Consider the following 15,636-nt stretch of genomic DNA (forward strand, 5'->3'; position numbering starts at 1 on the left):
ACAACCCATCCTGGACAATGATCCCTCACTTTCACAGACCTTGGGAGGCAGGCCAGTCCTCGCCCACAGACAACCCACCAACCTTAAGCATATTCTCACCAGCAACCACGCACCGCACCATAACAACTCTAACTCAGGAACCAACCCATGCAACAAACCTCGATGCCAACTCTGCCCACATATCTACACCAGCAACACCATCACAGGACCTAACCAGATCAGCTACAACATCACCAGCTCATTCACCTGCACGTCCACCAATGTTATATATGCCATCATGTGCCAGCAATGCCCCTCTGCTATGTACATTGGCCAAACTGGACAGTCACTACGCAAGAGGATAAATGGACACAAGACAGATATCAGGAATGGCAATATACAAAAACCTGTAGGAGAACACTTCAGCCTCCCTGGCCACACAATAGCAGATGTAAAGGTAGCCATCTTACAGCAAAAAAACTTCAGGACCAGACTCCAAAGAGAAACTGCTGAGCTCCAGTTCATTTGCAAATTTGACACCATCAGATCAGGATTAAACAAAGACTGTGAATGGCTAGCCAACTACAGAAGCAGTTTCTCCTCCCTTGGTGTTCACACCTCAACTGCTAGCAGAGCACCTCACCCTCCCTGATTGAACTAACCTCGTTATCTCCATACTGATTTATACCTGCCTCTGGAAATTTCCATTACTTGCATCTGAAGAAGTGAGGTTCTTACCCACGAAAGCTTATGCTCCCAATACTTCTGTTAGTCTTAAAGGTGCCACAGGACCCTCTGTTGCTTTTTACAGATTCAGACTAACACGGCTACCCCTCTGATACTTGTAATGTGAATGTTAACACAGTGGGCGTGGCCCTGTACCAGGTGCTGAGTGGTGTTTGGAAACATGGTAATTCTAACGTGTTAGCTGACATGTTTTAAAACTCCGCTCGTTTCCCAGGTGCACATAAACCCTGTGGTGAAACCAGACGGGTGAGTTTCACTTCCCGGGCCTCGTGCACTAGCATGGAGCCATTGACAGGGTCAGGCTCCTCATGTCATCACCTACCCTCCCCCCCCATCCACACTCACTCCCAGCTGGACAAAATTTGGCCAGCTCAATGCCCGCGCTAGCAATTCCCTCCATTCCCCAGCCATGTGGTGAGTCGTGTTTCAGTGTAATGTCTGCAGGATTGCCAACTTCAGGAGATCAGAGATCATGAGATTGGCCAAAAAATCGTGAGTTTTTTGTTTTTTTTTTAAAGATGTGTTTTTCAGGTCAGTCTCTTGATTTTTGACTCCTCCCTCCCCCTGCCCAACCCCAGTTTGTGTGGATGTGACAATCAGTGTTGCCCGCTCTGCCACATGTACTGGATAAGGTGATTTTGGCCCCTGTTACAGGCGCTGTCACCCCCGCATCTGCCTGTCTCCTGCCTAGTAATTAATTCTGTCCAACAGGCCTCCATTGTTTCAGCAGCAGGTGACCCTTCCCCCCCCCAAAATCCTGAAATTTGAGAGTTAGGCTTAATTTTATTAAGAAATCGCATGTCTCGCAAGTTGGCATGTCTGGATCTATAATCAGACTTAGTCCCAAAAGAGCTTATTTATTTAAATGCCTTGGCCTGTACCTTCAGAGACCTGCCTCTAAGGCCAGCAAAACTCCCCACTTAGGGCTCTCCTGCGTTGGGGAATCTCGAAATGTGAAGGAGAATTTCTGATCTCTTTCATTTTTGTAAGTTAGTTTCCAGCCCTTTTCCTTCGATAAAGATAAAGAAGTGAGGGTTTGTTCCAACTTCTGTTTGAGTCAATGGATTGGAGCCATCAGCAGCTCCAATCAAGGATCAGCAACTTGGGGATTTGCACGTCACCTGCTTTAGCTCAAGAAATATGGGCTGTATTTTTCTGAAACTCTCCCCCTTGTATAGCTGCACCTGTGGTAGTGGCTGTGGGAGCGCTAATATATGCCTCTTGCTGGTGAAGATCTGTGACCTTTAACCCACAGATATTATTACAAAAATAACTTTATTATAATAAATTATTCAATCATCGAATTCTAAGTTTGAAGGATTCAGGTGTACCAGCTGTACACCTTACAACTGCTAAAGAATTCTGAGTAGTTAAGCAACAATTAAAAGGGCCTTAGACAGAAACACCTCTCAAAAGAGACAAAGTCTAACAAGATAATGAGTCTGTTTGCTGAGCTTGTTTATTATTCAAATGAAGCATTTCAAAGGAATTCAGAGTGAGCAATCAAGTCTTGGAAGCAGTAAGCCATCTAGAGGTAGCCACTCAAGATTTCCATTTCAATAAAGAAAGGGGTGTCTGAAAAAAAAATTCTGACATTTGCGAGTTGGCATGTCTGGGTCTGCAATGACAAGTCAAGTCCCTTTGGTTTGGTTTTTGTTCCCTCTGGGGCAGGGCGTGTTGGCAGATGCACAAGAGCCATCTCAGGTAATAATGGGCACTAACCCCAGCGTCTCACACACCTGGGCAGGCCAGCTCTGCCTCCCACCTGCCCTAGCTTTGACTCGGGGAGCCCTATGGCTGGGCTGGTGGCCAAGAAGAGGGTGATTGTAAAAATCCACCCAAAGTTCCTTTCTGTGGCTGGCTGGAAAAAGAAACTTGCCGGATTCCTGGGGTAATTAAAGTCCTGGAATCAGCCTAAGAAGAGCTCCAAACCTAGGGGGAAATGAGTGGGTGTGGATTGGGATGCTCCCCGCTCCTGGGGGTCCTGTGAGACCCCTCAATGCCCTGGATACTTTAATTGGCTGTTGACGGAGTAGAACCAAGTGCTGGAGCGATGACCCTTACCTCAGATGCCACAGGAATGGGCCTGATGGGCTAAGCCCCTTGCCTGGCCCAAAATACAGCGCTTGAGCCTGTCTTTAACAAGGCTCCCAAAGCCCAGAGGGACCTGCTGATGTGGCAGTGGCAGTGCTACAAGGCCATTGGTTGGGTTGGTGTTGTGTCATCCTCCCCCCACCCCCCCCCAACCCAAGCACCTTCTGCAAACAGCTTTCGCTCCCAGCCCAGCCTGGTTGGCAAACATTTGCCATGAGATTTCACTGATCCTGCTGCCCTGCCTGCATAGAGGGAGGGCGGAGAGTGCACAGCTGGCATCAAACACAGAGGGCACATGACTGTTTGCAGCAGGTACTGTGAGGCGGCCTGTATCCTGAGCCCTGGATACATAGAGCAGGCCCCCCTCTGCTGGTGAGCCTTTAAAGGGACTGGCAAAGAGGTAGGATGAATGATCCCCAGGGCCCGGAGGTCGCTGCGGGTGTATGAGGTTGGCTGTGTTCCTGGGCCCTGGCCAAAGGAGAGAGTGGGCATTCATCTCCCACGCAGCCCCCGTGTGCCAACCCTCTCGCCTGCCCTGCTGGCCCTTCACTGTAACCACTGGCCTGCCACTGGGCAGGGGACTGAGCTCTCCAGGGGTGCTGCTGCATCAGATAAGCAGCCTGGGTGGCTGGCACCTTTCCTCCATGCAGAGCTGCAGCCTTAGCACTGGCACAGCCCTCCTCTGGGCTGGAGGCATCGTCACATTCTTGGCCAACTTGCTGCGTCCCTTGTCCCAGGGCCGGGCTTCACACACCTGCCGTTCCCAGAGCTGACAGGCAGCTGGTCAGTCAGCCCGGCTGGCTCCTCCAACAGCAGGACTCTCTCCCCATCCAGGTCCAATGGGCTGCAGCCCTTACGCTGTTGAGCCTGGCAGTTCTCCTGGCTGAACGCAGCCATTGGGGGGATGTTGCTGCAGTGCTTTGGCATGCACAGGATGGCCGCCTCTCCCCCACCCGCAGCACGGCTGGGCTGTGAGGTCTGCTGCCCATGCTCCCCAATGCCATAACTGCAATGGGAGCATTGGCAGCTCCCTCATCTCTGTCACGGTCAACTGCCGCGTCCCAGGCTCTGGTGCCGGCGCATGGCAACATGGCCACATATTGAACCCTCACAGAGCTTCCTGGAAAGGGCAGGAGCCCTAGGCTGGGATGGGGCATCTTCCTCCATGGAAGCATCCTCTTCTGCAGCCCGTATAGTACGCACACACTTGTGCCCCCCGCCCCTGCACTAAGCAATTCTGTCTCATCCCTTATTCCCCCCCCCCGGGCCAGCGTGCACACCAGGCCCCGGGGGAGGCAGAGCTGGCATGCAATGCCGACAGTGGACTGGGGACACTCAGCTCTGCCCCTTTAACTCATTGGATCCAGACAGGCTGTGATTTCTGCTTCCCCGCTGTCTAACTGAGAGTGGGGCTCTGACAAGGGCTAGTTGGCAGAGGGTCAGCCTGGAGAAGCCAGTAGTCTAGGGAAAACATCCAGACTAGCCTAGCAACTGCTCCATCGATTGGGGTAGTCTGCCTGCCTTTACTCTATGAGGATCATGGTCGAAGGCTCCCATTGTTCCTGCTTGGTGGCAGCTGAGAGCGCTCTTAGTTTCCTTCTTTGGTGAGGAGCTTGCAATGAGCGCAGCGAGCCAAGCTCTTGTCCTCTCCAGACTGCATTGCTGCACTATGGCACTTCACCTAGGACAGAGGGTGGCCTCCCACTTCCGGAGCAGGCCTGGCCTTTGGGAGATGTCATGCCCACACTCCAAACAGCATGGATATCCAAGCCATTCCATTACGGGTGCCATTCATGGGGCTGGGTTTGATCTATAACCGAGATCCTATGTACCCTGTAGCCAGGTGACGTAAATTCTGCAGCACAATCTCGGCATTTCATAGTGTCCCAGGGCAGCCGGCTGGAAATTCTGTCTGCTTCAGCGGAATTAAAAAAGGTGGACTTTCCATGATTGAAATATGAAGATGAATGATGTGCTTTGGCACAGAACCCTGCCCGCCATTGACCTTGGTATTAAATGTCATTCATCTGACGTGCTTTTAACTTTCATTGTACTGCAGAATTGGCCAAGCAGGGCAAGCTTGAAGTTTTGGCATCTGGAGAGGGGAGATCGAGAAGAGTTTTGCACCTGTGCGCTGTCCCTGCAGGCCAGATCCACTGATAGACTTGTTGACAGCCCCCAGATAGGAATTCTGAGGGCTGACGGTGGGAAGGTTGCAAGATGTGTGTCTGGATGGTGATTGGAGAAGAGACCTTGACTCTCCAATGCCCGCTCCTCCTTCCCACCCCCTTGCTTAGTCTGACAGAGCCAGCATGTGGGTTTGCCGTTCAGGGTTAGATGAAAGATCTGTTTGCTCCCTGAGGCATTTGCCAGGAGGTGGGGTAGGCTGCTGAGCAGATTTGTGTCTGGGGAGTTTCATTGAGTCTGTATTGTGTTGATTTATTTATTGCACTTTGTGCCTGTTTTATTGATTGTTCTGCAGGTGCCTAGAGACCTTTTATAAATTGGCAAGGCCTACTAGATGGAGCATTAGACTGGGACCCCAGGAAGCCTAGGTTCTATTCCTGGTTCTGCCACTGGCCTTCTGGGTGGCCGTGGGCAAGTGACTTCACTGCTTTGTGCTTCAGTTTCTCCATCTTTTAAATGGGGATAATGATATTGATCTCCTTTGTAAAATGCTTTGAGATCTACTGCTGAAAAAGCTATGTAAGAGCTAAGTAGTATTATTAGGTATGATTAAACTCACTTGGGAAAGTAATAAACTTTACCTTCTGTATAGCATTCTTCAGCCCTACTTCTCAAAGCGCTTTACAAGGCAGGTAAATATTTTACAGATGGGGAAACTGAGGCAGGGAAAGGCAGCAATTGGCCCAAAATCACCCATCAAGTTGGTGGTAGAGCTGGGAATAGAACACAGATCTCCTGAATCCCAGTCTGATGCCTTAGCCATTGGTCCATACTGCCTTACAAGTGCTCTATGGGTTGCAATGAATGTTGTTAAATGTTCTCCAGATGCTCCTGTGGACACTCTTCTCTTGTGTTTCTTTTCAGTTTTTCAAGGCCTTCTCCAAGAGCCCTGAGGACGGGACGAAGATATTCCGTGAGTATCCACAACCTCCTGGCTCTTTAATCCTTGCTGGACTCCTCTGTTGGAATTCGCCCTGCTGTGGCGGTTTCCTTTCCATTGCCGCCTGCACGCCTGCTGCGTTCTAGACTAGGGGGTGGTCAGTGAGTGCTTTCCCCAGGGGAGGGTGGGAGGGCAGGAGGTGTTGGTGGGGGATGACTCATGAGAGGGAATCACCCGGCAGGGGATAAATGAATAAGGCATCTCAAGCTTTGAAAAAGAGATGTGTTCCTGCCATGCGCCACTAATCAGCCACTGGAGGGGCTGCCAGGGTGGGTTGGGGATATATTATACAGTATGGTCCAGTAGCGCTCAGTCCCCATGTGACCCTGCTATGGCTGCAGCATAGTTGGGATCAGGGTTGGGATGGGTCATTGTTACCTTGGATACAGTCCTTGGCTTTTTGTGCATGGTGCTTTGGTGGTGAGCTCTGTGTGTTTTGTTCCCCCTACAGATCCTGGGGACAGCATTCAGAACCTGAGGCAGAGCATCATCACTAACCTGGAGATGCACAAGGAGACATGGCCACCTGCCTGTCCACCACTGGAACCAGCCAGGTTATTGGAGGGGGACATAATAGCAGAGTGTGTGTGTGTGCATGTGTGTGTGTTGAGAGGGCCTGGGGTGAGAGAAACAACAAGGAATGGACTCATGCTTAACCGGGCCACCAGTAGCAGTCCTTGAGACCTCTGCCGCATGTAGATGATGACTGTGTTCAAGGGTCTGCCCTTGGTTCAATCCCTGTTATCGTGTGGAACGGAATTCCTGCGGGTTGGGCTGGAGACCTTGCCTAGGCGGTCCCGAGGAGGCTCCCGGTTACTCCCAGGACAGTGACACTCACTGCAGAGGTGTGAGCGGAACTGACGGCCTGGTGCCGGAGTGACTGTGATAATAGCACGTGGATCAAACGAGGCAGGCAACTCTTTAGCCAGGAATAGGCACAGACATTTTTGAGTTGCCTCCTTGGTAACGTTCCAGACCTGCTACGTGTATCTCCCCATGTGATGCGCCCAGAGCTGTCAGTGTGGGGCGGGTTCCATTACCTACAAGGTTTTTTCCCATGATTCGTCTCTAACAAACCTGCCTGTAACTATAACCCCAGGCTGGAGAGTGGTGGCTGCTCGTATTCGTCACTGGGGGGAGGGTATGTCCTGTATTGCTTGTGTGGGGGAAGTGTCAGTGCCCTCTGCTGTATCGAATGAGACCTGCTGACGGCCTGGGAAGGGTAGATGAGCCCTAGCGCTACCCACAGCAAACAGATGCCCCTCGAATGGCAGTGGCTTGAGTGTTTGGAGCAGGAGGCTGGGTTCTTTCCCCTGGGCTGCACATGTGCGGGGTAGTTGATGGTCCGCGTCGTGGCCGGGGGGAATGGCTGGTGGCACAGAGGTGCCGTGTCCACTGCTGTCCCTGTCTTCCTCCATGTCCTTAGATCCTAAAGTTTCCCTGCAAGCTGGAGTCACTGCTGCCCTCTGGCTCCTCCCTGGCTGAAAGCCCTTGGTTGAGTCTTGCCCGTTCAGTGCAAGATCTGGGAGCGTCTAACCTGACCGGCCAGACCTAGATAGCAGCCAGCACTCTCCTGTACAGAGGAATTCCTGGCTCCAGCCCTGTGCTCGACCCACCAGACCAGGCTGTGCTGGCTACAGGAAAGCTCACCACTACTTGAGCCTGGAAAGCCCCTGCGGCTATAACCTGTTAATGCTGGGGGCAGTGGGGAAAGGTGTTAAGCCAAGAGGCAGAAATGGATCTGTGAAGCCAGCCAGGCAGCCTGCAAATCAGTGATGGAAAGAAAACTCCTTAGATCTGCATCTGGTGATTGCCAGAGGCGAGTGTGTGAGCCCCTCTCCCCTTCCGGGGGTAACCACATCCTTGCGCTTTCCTCTGTGCCTCTGAAGCTGACCTGGCTCTTCCTGGGTATGAGTCACCTGGGTTGGGTCTGGCTGGGCCGGACAGAACAAAAGGGTTTGAGCTGCACTGCCCACCAGCCATCTCCACCCACATTTCAGTGGAGGAGCAGGAGGACGGCCCCTGTTCAGGTGTTGGACACCACGCTGCAGGTGTCTAACTACCCTCTCCTCCCCACTGTCTGAGCATTCCAGCCTGGGCCCCCAGCAGTGCCCCCTCTTTCCAAAGACGCGTCTCTGTACCCCTGCTCTCTCCTGGCTTCAGACGCTGCGCCATGCACAGCGCTGCTCCTCAGCAAAGGTGGATTTATTGCACCTCCCGATGCTCTGTAGGCACTTATCCTCTCCCGCCCCCCCCGCCCCCAAGTAAAAAACGCAAAGACACAGGCAGAGTTAATCAAATGCCACAGGTGTGGATGGGGAAATGAACCCCAGCCAAACTCCAGCATTCCAACCTCATGTTCAGGCTCCCCACTGTCTGATGCCCCACAGGGGAAATTGGGGGTTTCATTTATCCCCTCCCCCCACACACACACACACTTCCCCAAGAGCAGGAGCGTTTGGGCTCAGAGATAGGGTTCAGGCCATCTCTAATGTGACACTATCTGTGTCCTGATGAAACTGGTCTGGCTCTAGTCTCACTGCTGGCTTTCAAAGTAGACAGGATCCTAACCTCAAGTCCTTCCATAAACAGTCTCCCATCTCCCGTTCCTTGGCTGACCCTGGCAGATTACCATATGGCCAGTGAACTGAAGCAGAAAACTAGGCTGGCAAGCTCCATGTGAATTGAACAGTGGATAAGCAGAGCTGATCTCGGCCACCTACCTGGGCGACAAATCCAGCTGGGTTCAGCTCTGTGCCAGAGGGGCAAACACCCAACCCTTTGCCAAACTCTGTGTGCTGTGCTGGTAGGGAGCACGTTCTGCGCTGCTGGGGCTGGCGCGTTCACCCGCTCGCTCCGTGTCACTGAGAACACCTCATTGTTTTCTCCTGCAGCGTGGAGGAGATCCGTGGGTTCTTTCAAACAAACAATGTCACGTACCTGGCGCTGATCTTCGAGACGAACGAGTCCTTTCTGGGCAGAGAGGTGGGCATTGTTGTTTTGTTCAGTATTTGTGTTGCTGTAGTACCAGGTTGGGTTGGGGCCTGTCACCGTGCCTCAGTGGGTCACAGCTGAGGATGCCAGATTCAGGACAAACTGCTGAGAAATGGGGCAGGCTCACCCCTAAACTGGTGGTTATTCTTCCATAAGATATACCAAACCAGTATCAAAAGTAAACTTCTGTTTCTCCACACTGGTTAACCAGAAGTCAGAAATGCAGCCTCCTTAGGTATCCCAACCCTTGTTTCACCACCCAGACACTAGACTTTATGATGAGTGGTTATTTAAAACCAATTTAATCAACTAAAGGGTTCTTCTGATCCCAAAGGACCAGTCTCATACCCAGGTCAACATATAACTCAGATCTTACCCAATAATCACGCTGTAGCCAAATCTTTAGTATCTAATATCTAATAGTTTATCTATAAGAGAAAAGAAAGGGGTGAGAGTTAAAATGGTCAAAGGAATCAAATACATACACTCATTGGAAAGTCCTTGGATCAGGTTTGTAGCAGTGATGGAATAATTTTGCTGGCTTACAATGTCTCTGGTAACATCCAAAAGTTTGGAAGGTCCTCAGTCCATTGGTTGGAATTCTCCTGTTAGTGTAAGTCCATAGTCCAGAGCAGGAAAGAAGCAAAATGGAGATGCTACCAGGGTTATTTATACTTTCTCCCAGGTGGAGGGAGTCTTAGTTTGTGGAAAAGTCCAGGCACAAGATGGAGTTCAGGGTCACAGGAGCATGTCACGTCCTTGCATGCTTCAATGAGTCAGAGCAGCCATTACCCATATTCTGGCTGATGCGTCCTCAGCTTCTTCTATGGCCTCTTGTGTGAGCTAAGTGTCCTTCAATGAGCCATCAACTTGAATAGCCCATTCACAATGTGCTGACCAGACTGGATGCAAACTAACAACCTTGTGGGCATTATCACAGGAGCAAACAAGTTTGAAATGCTGGTACATAGTCAATATTCGTAACTTCAGACACCAAAATGATACACGCATACAAACAGGATAATCATATTCCTTTTCCGTTGACACCTCACATGACACATTTTGTACAAGATTTGTTCCAATTGTATAACAGTGGTATCAACAATGATCTATTTTAATCACATAATGTCACCAGGCCCCATTATGTGCTGCATGTACATGTAGTGAAAAGATGGCCCTTTCCCCGAAGAGCTTACTGTCTGAGTAGATGAGTGGAGAGGCGAGTTCTGATTCTCCCCCTGGGCCCCTCAGGAGTTAGTATACAAAGATGTTAACTGTTCCTTGACTCTTTATATCCCTTCCAGTTTCCATAGCCATCAAGTGCCACGCGCTGCAGTTAGTTGAGGCTAAGGCTCAAGTAGTGGTGAGCTTTCCTGTAGCCAGCACAGCATTGTCTGGTGGGTCGATCATAGGGCTGGGAGCCAGGAATTCCTGGCATCGTTCATTCAGGGAAAGTTCACCTTTTTTAACTTAGCCCTGGCTCTGCCACTGACCTGGGCCAGTCACTGAGTCTCCCTGCGTCTCATCTTCCCTGTCTGTAAAATGGAGATCCTACTTCTCCACCTCTCGGGGCTGTCGTGAGGGTCAGGCCGTGTTTGTACAATGCTTTGGAGGCATAAAGTGTTCCCTCAGTGCTAGATATTGCTGAGTCCCAACTCCTGCTGGGAGAAGCGGGGGCTGGAGCAGCCATGAGCATCCCACGCCACCCCCCAGAGGAGAGAGCTGCTGTAAGCGGGCTTGGCCCTGGGACGTTCTGTTCCATAGCTAGTCTAACCCATGGAGCGTGCTGCCTTGCAGGTGACGCTGGACATGCTGCAGTACGAGAACGTCGCTGTCCGGAGAGTGCTGAGCAGCGAGGAGGAGCTAGTGAAGAAGTATGGTGTGACTGCGTTCCCTTCCAGCTTCCTGCTCATCAACAACGGGACCTTCAGCCGCATCCCTGTGTGAGTCCTTCCCTGCCGGGACTCAGACGGGATGGCCTGTGACGTGCCAGGCCTTCACGTGGCAGCTGGGTGTGACGCTGGCAGGTGGATCCCACTGTACCTAAGGGGTGGGAGGATGAATCCTGGCACTGTGGGGCTGATGATGGAGGGAACTCGCTGCACTGAAGCTGGGAGTGTGAACCTCGGTGCTTGTGCACAGATCTCCCTGCCCACGGCCCTTAGAGAAAGATCCTGTGGCGTTTGATAGGGATAAAACCCATAGGGTTTTATGGCAGCTCCTCTCCTATCCCAGCTGGAGAGCTCTGGCTGGAAATGGTCTAGAGAGAGAATATTGTTCTCTGTTAAACACCATGGGACCCTTCCCTAAGGGATGGGGTGTGAATCCTGGTGCTGGTGGGCAGATCCCACAGAGATACGGCCAGCTCCTGTCGCCCATGGAGCTGCCCAGCTCCAACCTTTCCTGCCTGTTCTGGGCTGCCCCTTGTTGAGACACTGGGTGTGGCTTTGTGATGCTATGTGTGGCTTTCCTCCCCGGACTCCCCCACCAGCTACAGCTACAAACTGCTGAAAGCCCCTCTAAACTCAGCTCAGCTTGCAGGTGTTTCGCTGGCTGGGGAATACATCAGTGGACTTTGCAAAGCTGGCAGGGAGTCAAGTTGTCCCTGACCACCTCCCTGACTCGGCCAGCCTCCCCACTTCTCCCCCTTGGTTTTCTAATTGCGGAAAAGTTCATTAGGAACCAGACAATGGCTGGTTCTGAAACGCTGGCAGAGAACAATGGCACCGGGACTCAGCCCCTCTCGTGGGTTCCTGCTGCTGAATGGCACGTGAAATAGCAGCCAGATGGTGCCTTTGCACCCTCGGTGGATGATTGATGTCAGGCTGGCAGTGCAGGGAAGAGTGTGGCGGGGCAAGGGGGTAAACAGACACTTGTGGCTTCCCTAGGAAGGGTCGTGGGGAGGGGTTGCTTGCCTGGGTAATAGCCGAGCAGGGAGTTTTTCCTAGTGGGAATCGTGACATTTGCAAATCTTGTCTGTGCTGCTTGGCGTGCGGGGGACGGGGTGAGCCAGGTTGAGGGGAGGAGGGGTGCTCTCTGATGATGCCAGCTTCACCCAAGAGCAGAGTCATTGTTTCCTTGCCGCGGAGCTGGTGGAGGGGAAAATTGCTTGTGACGACGCCGTCTCTCCACCATCTGCTTGCAGGCGAACATCGGGCTGTAAAAGCAGAGCGGAAAGCGATGGCTCCTCGCTGCTGGCTCTCCTGGGCATTCTTGCCGCTGCCTCTCATAGAGCCTGACAGCTTTGCTCATTCTGTGTGGGTTAAGTAGGGAGTCCTGTATTCCACCCTCTGCTCCCTCCGTCTTGCCAAGCTGTCCTGAGAGACAGCAAAACCTCTCGCAGCGCCCTGGGTGCCAGGGCTGGGTTTATCCTGCACAGATCCCAATGCATCCGTACCCCCAGCTCTTGAGTTAGTGGGCGTTACTGATTCCAAGAGGGTAAAATCCACACGGACAGAACTGGGAATTGCCCCACAGAAGGGGGAGGAAGAGGCAGGTTCTTGAGACAGAAAGGGTGGCTGGATCCAAGTGGTGGCATATCTTGTGCTTCTGTACCTCTCTCCCCCTCTTGTCACCTCAGCCCCAGCCTTCCTCCCTGCAGCACCGTTGGATGAAGGAGGCAGCACCGATGGCCCAGACTAACCCCAAATGTTCTTCTCCCCCCTTAAAGTGCTTCCTAACCAGCTCTCCCAGCTCTGCCTGGGTCCCTTGGCATATTCCCTGAGCTGCCAGAGGAGGCAAACCCCATCCCAGAACCTAGGGTGAAAGGAGGCTGCAAGGGATAGAGCGAAGCTGGGAGAGTGGCTGGGTGAACTGGGGCTGCCCATCCCCATGAGAGCCATGCCCTTCCTCGTGCCAGCTGGCCTGGAACGCATGCGGTGCCCAGTCAGAACCTGAGTTCTCTTTATATAGATGGTTTGGTTTCTAGTGCTCTCCCTTCCCCATGGCCAGAGCCCCATTAGGGACACTCCCTGCAGCGCAGCCAGTGGGACCCCAGTCTTGGCAGTCAGAAGAGGTGCTGGCTCTGCCTTGTCAGACTCTTCAGGGCACACGCCATGGCTGCTGAGAATGTGTGTGGAGGTGGTGGGAGGAGCGGAGAGCAGAGACCCTGCCCTGCAGAGAGGGCAGTCCGAAGGCAGGAGTGGGGCCATGCAAAGCAGGCTCAGGCTGATGGCAGCAGGACCGCTCCAGTACGTTCAGCAGGAGGCCAGGCAGGGTGCTCAGGGAGCTTGGCTGGGCCGAGCGGAGGGGCATAGCTAGGAATGGATGAGAGAGGCAAAGGGAGCAGTAGGGAGGGGCGCGTGGGCTGAGCACAGGGAGTGGGAAGCGATGTGGGACGTGCCAGAGGCAGCAGTTCCAGACCAGGTGGACCAAGGAGGCAAACCCATCCCCTTCCAGGCCTGGCTTATGTGCATGTCTCTCCGCCCCTGTCAGGGACAGAGCCTCGTCCCCTTTCTAGGCAGCTGGAGCGGGCAGCTAGTGATTCAAGCGAGGCCATTACCAGCTGGGGCCACTCTGGGGCCACACGGCTAACAGTGCAGCTACTCTCCCATCCGAGGAGACCCGTGGAGGCCCCCTGGGTGTGTGGGGCCTGCTGGTGCATGTGGGAGGGTGGAAGCAGATGGGAACAGCGCACATTGTTAGGCCAGGAATCCCTCCCCCATCCCCAAAGACACATCTGGCCTCCTGCCTGAGTGACATACCTCAGGGTCGCAGGCAGCTATGTTTGTGGTGATGGAAGGGTTAATGGGGGTGAAGAGGTGACCTCCTGTGAAAGTGAAAGAGGCTCCTCTCACGCGTTCCCATTTCCTTCCCAACAGGCAAATGGAGGCGCGATCCTTCTACACCCACTTCCTGCAGAGGCTGCCTGGGGTCACGCGAGGCCCCTACATGCCGACCAGGGCACCAGACACGCCGATCAAGACGACCCCCATCCCGCGGAAGCCTGCAGACCGGTGAGCACCCCCCAGCCCCACTCTCCTGTCTGTCCATGCACACCCCCCCCGCCGCAGAGCCCTCCCTCGGCTGGGTAAGCACTGGGCCTCCAGCATTATGTCCGGCTTCAGGAACTTGATGCTTCCTGTGGGGGGCTCCAGAAGGCCTGGCCAGCAGGAGCGCGTGCAGACAAGGGGAGCAGAGGGATGGTCAGTCGGTGGAGGGTGGCTTGACAGGCGTGAAATGGTGGATACGATGCCAAGGCCGGGGCAAGCAATTGGCCAAAGCGGCAGAGCTGGAGGAGCGTGGGTACTGTATTGCAGTTTGGGGCAAGGGCGTCATTCATTGCTGTCACTGCTCTTGGATGCTCAGAAAGCAACAGCTTCTTGCCATCTGGACCTAGTGAGAGGGGCTGGGCCTTTCCTGCCCTTTTCTGTGCCATTGTCCCTTGGCGGTGAGATCCGCATGCTGGGCTCTGCGTGGGGCGGCACCATTCGGACACTGAAGTTAGAATGGGAGGGGCCTGCTGCTTATCAATGCTGGGTCCCAAGGGCGTGTAAAGCAGCCATGCTCTCACGGCCTGTGCTGGCTGCCTTTTATGAGTGGACCTTCAGGCATTGGCCTATGAAACCCTAGAGTGTCGCACTCACCTTCCCCTACGTTACGGGGGTGATCAGTGGAGCTGACGGCCCCGTGGTATGAAAGGGTGGAAGGTGGGGCCAGGGGCTTTCTCCTCAGAGGGACCTTCTGCTCGGGAACTTGCTCTTGGACGCATACCCCGTTTAGCAAAGCCGAGGCCGGTCGACATCCAGGCCGTGCTGCAAGCCTCACCTGTTTTACCCTGCTGGGTGGGACTAGAGACAAGGCAATGCAGGAGGGATGACCCTGGGCAGGGTGACTAGAGAAAGTACTTGCAGGCCACGGTGGCAGCTTGTGATCTCGCACCCCAGGTCAGTGGAGAGCTGTGAAGAACATGGCTCTGAGTTCAGTCATTACAGAGGTGCCGGTATGAACTGGGGACTGAATTCCAAACAAGTGGCTTTTGTCCTGGATTCCCCGGCTCTGGGGAGCATTGGGATTGGGACAGATGAAGATGATGGCCACCTCCCCATGTAGGGGTTGCTGGGACACAGAATCACCCGTGCCTGGGACAGTCGGGGGCATAGGGAAGCCAGGAGAGGATGGAGGTGATGCCGTGTCTTAGTGGGGTCTGTAAGTAGCTGAGATGGTTCCAGGGCTCTGCTTCACTTTGCAGTATGTTGCTACCAAAGCCCAAATACTGAGGTGACTCTCCCTGGAGCCCCACAATGAGGGACAGGCTCCCTGTGCCCCAGGCTGCTGCTGTTTGAGTTTTAGCGTAAGGGCCTTGACACTGGTAGGTCTGGGTTGCTTGCTCCCAAGGGACCACAGGGGGCTTATGCTTGGAGGGTGAGCTGCGAGCTGGGTCAGCGGCAGGAAGAGATGTGGTCATGCTCAGGGCCGGCTCCAGGCACCAGCCAAGCAAGCTGGTTTTTTTTGTTCCACTCCGGCCGCCCTGTAGGGGGCAGCGGCGTGGAGGACGGGAGCGCCCTGCAGCAAGCCCGGCAGGGCAGCCCGCGTCCTTCCCTCCCAGCCAACCGGAGTGGTGCGGAGCCCTCCCGGCAGGGGGCGTGGCAGCGCTCCGCTGAAGCCCTGGCCACCCCCCTTCTCTCTCTCTCCCCACTCCCTCCCCCTCCCCCTGTTAGCCGGGCACATCTGCAGGGCAGGGAGTCCCCCTGGCT

General features: G+C 53.8%; 1 protein-coding gene across 1 annotated transcript in view; it reads left to right on the forward strand.

The window, feature by feature from the left end:
- The window catches only part of LOC113407276 (sulfhydryl oxidase 1-like), a 37,331-nt gene that overhangs the window by 11,659 nt on the left and 10,036 nt on the right, over positions 1-15,636 (forward strand). The window contains exons 3-7 of the mRNA XM_026655600.2: positions 5,872-5,920; positions 6,399-6,501; positions 8,842-8,932; positions 10,739-10,884; positions 13,762-13,896. Of these exons, the coding sequence (XP_026511385.1) occupies positions 5,872-5,920; positions 6,399-6,501; positions 8,842-8,932; positions 10,739-10,884; positions 13,762-13,896 (524 nt within the window). The remainder of the gene's footprint in view (positions 1-5,871; positions 5,921-6,398; positions 6,502-8,841; positions 8,933-10,738; positions 10,885-13,761; positions 13,897-15,636) is intronic.

This window comes from Terrapene carolina, unplaced genomic scaffold (genome assembly GCF_002925995.2).
Source record: "Terrapene carolina triunguis isolate 2854851 unplaced genomic scaffold, T_m_triunguis-2.0 Scaffold210, whole genome shotgun sequence".
Lineage (NCBI taxonomy): Eukaryota > Metazoa > Chordata > Testudines > Emydidae > Terrapene > Terrapene triunguis.